Source organism: Vicia villosa, linkage group LG6 (genome assembly GCF_029867415.1).
Source record: "Vicia villosa cultivar HV-30 ecotype Madison, WI linkage group LG6, Vvil1.0, whole genome shotgun sequence".
Classification (NCBI taxonomy): domain Eukaryota; kingdom Viridiplantae; phylum Streptophyta; class Magnoliopsida; order Fabales; family Fabaceae; genus Vicia; species Vicia villosa.
In genome coordinates, this window is record NC_081185.1 from 147,821,751 (window position 1) to 147,823,513 (window position 1,763).

At 36.9% G+C, this 1,763-nt stretch overlaps 1 protein-coding gene across 1 annotated transcript; it reads right to left on the reverse strand.

The window, feature by feature from the left end:
• Nucleotides 1-296: 296 nt before the first annotated feature.
• LOC131612693 (18 kDa seed maturation protein-like) lies at nt 297-1,452 on the reverse strand. Its single transcript, XM_058884457.1, has 2 exons — nt 1,262-1,452; nt 297-975 (listed from the first exon to the last, which is right to left on the reverse strand). The coding sequence occupies exons 1-2, from the start codon at nt 1,367-1,369 to the stop codon at nt 526-528; spliced, it is 558 nt and encodes a 185-aa protein (XP_058740440.1). The 5' UTR covers nt 1,370-1,452; the 3' UTR covers nt 297-525.
• Between the last annotated feature and the right edge of the window lie 311 nt (nt 1,453-1,763).

Sequence of the window (1,763 nt, forward strand, 5' to 3'; positions counted from 1 at the left end):
AAATTTCAGTATGTTTTATACACTTATCTACGAAAAGAATCAAATTTTATTTATAAAGGGCGCTTCCGAATATCCATGCATCTATGAAAATAGTGGAACACAATTAAAATTTTGCATAGTATATAAGATTTCTTGAAAAATGGTCTAAATCAATGGTCCAATTGTGTTTCCTTACTACATATAATTTCTTAGGAAGAATATTACTAATTGAGTTAATGTCATAACAATCATATCTTAATTATTAAGACTACTAAACTCTTGTTAATTTTGTAAAAGAAAAAAAAACTTTATATTACTTTTACAAAACATATTTATTTAAACAAAATGAAATTACAACTCCATGGTACAAAATGTTCCACGTACTATAGTACTAATAGGAGCATCCACAAGCCTATACCAAACCAGAAAAAGAAATGATACAAAACAAGTTACAAGACAATGACTGAATAGGAAAACAATCACACTCACTAACCACATAAACTAAACTTTATTTTGTGTGTAATTGTTCCTATTCGTTATACTTGTTTACTTGTAATTACCACCAGTGGTATACCCTGTGGCATTCGGGTTTCCACCAACACGAGTATTATGCGCCGCAGCAGTTCCATCGGTGCTTCTATGGGTCCCAATAGTGTGCGTGCCCACAACTCCCTGTGTCACATGGTCAGTATGATGTCCAGGCATGGCTGACATATCATGGCCCCCCGTATGGTACGTGCCGGTTCTGGTTCCAGTCCCCGTGCTATGGTGGCCCCCCATGGGTTGTCCATAAGTCCCCGTGGTAGGGTATGTGGTGGTTCCAGTCCCCATGTTGTGGTGGGCCTGACCCATTTGGGCCGCCGTGGTGGATTCTTTAACTGCCGCGTTGTTTTCACGCGCCATCTGCTTATCTAGCTCTGCCTGGTTCTGCTTTGCCTCTTTCTTTTGGGTTGCCGCCTCTTTTTGCACAGGATCACGTGCACTCATCTTCTCAGTCTGTTTTTTATAAACACGACAAGATATTCATTAGTTCAATGCTACGTAAAAAAACCACATGGTATGGTGCACGTTGAAGAAAATAAAGTTGTCGCAAAATACAAGATTTGTTCTTAGTATTATAATAATGACTTAAAACCTACATACAAAAGTGCCATATAAAAATGTCACTCATTTTATTAAGAGTTTGTGTTTGGATTAAAAATGTCACTGTTTCTACTTATAATCTGAACATGCAAAATAATAGAAAAATAAGCTGATATTAGGAGAAATACGTTAAGGATACCTTTTCTTGAAGGGTGGCCTTGGTTTTCTCCAAACCAGATTTGGCTGAAGCACCAATGTTGGCAGCTGTTTCCTTAATGGTCTCTCCGGCTTTCTTTGCTCCCTGCATTTTCAAACTTGTTCAATGATCAATTTCTTGTTCTTTTTTACTTCTAGCTTTTGTTTTCTTTTGCTTGATGTTGATTAAAAGCATGATGCACTCCTATCCGTTAAATAGATTTAGGTGCTACAAGCTGCCTCGCGTACACGTGTAAGTGTAGGACACGTGGTGAGTTTTAGAAGGTGATATTGTAGTTAAGCACCCTACACGTATTTGCCATGTGTCAGTCAGGAAGGTAACTTGATATAAGCATGGCGGTTTAGGAGGAATTTAGGGGCACGTGTGGTAGAGTAATAGTATTTATAATATTAGTTATTAGTATTGTTAATGAACTCTAGTTATATTTGGGCTTTTAATAGTTGTTGGGCTTTTAGGTTTATAATCAATTAAGAATATTATATAA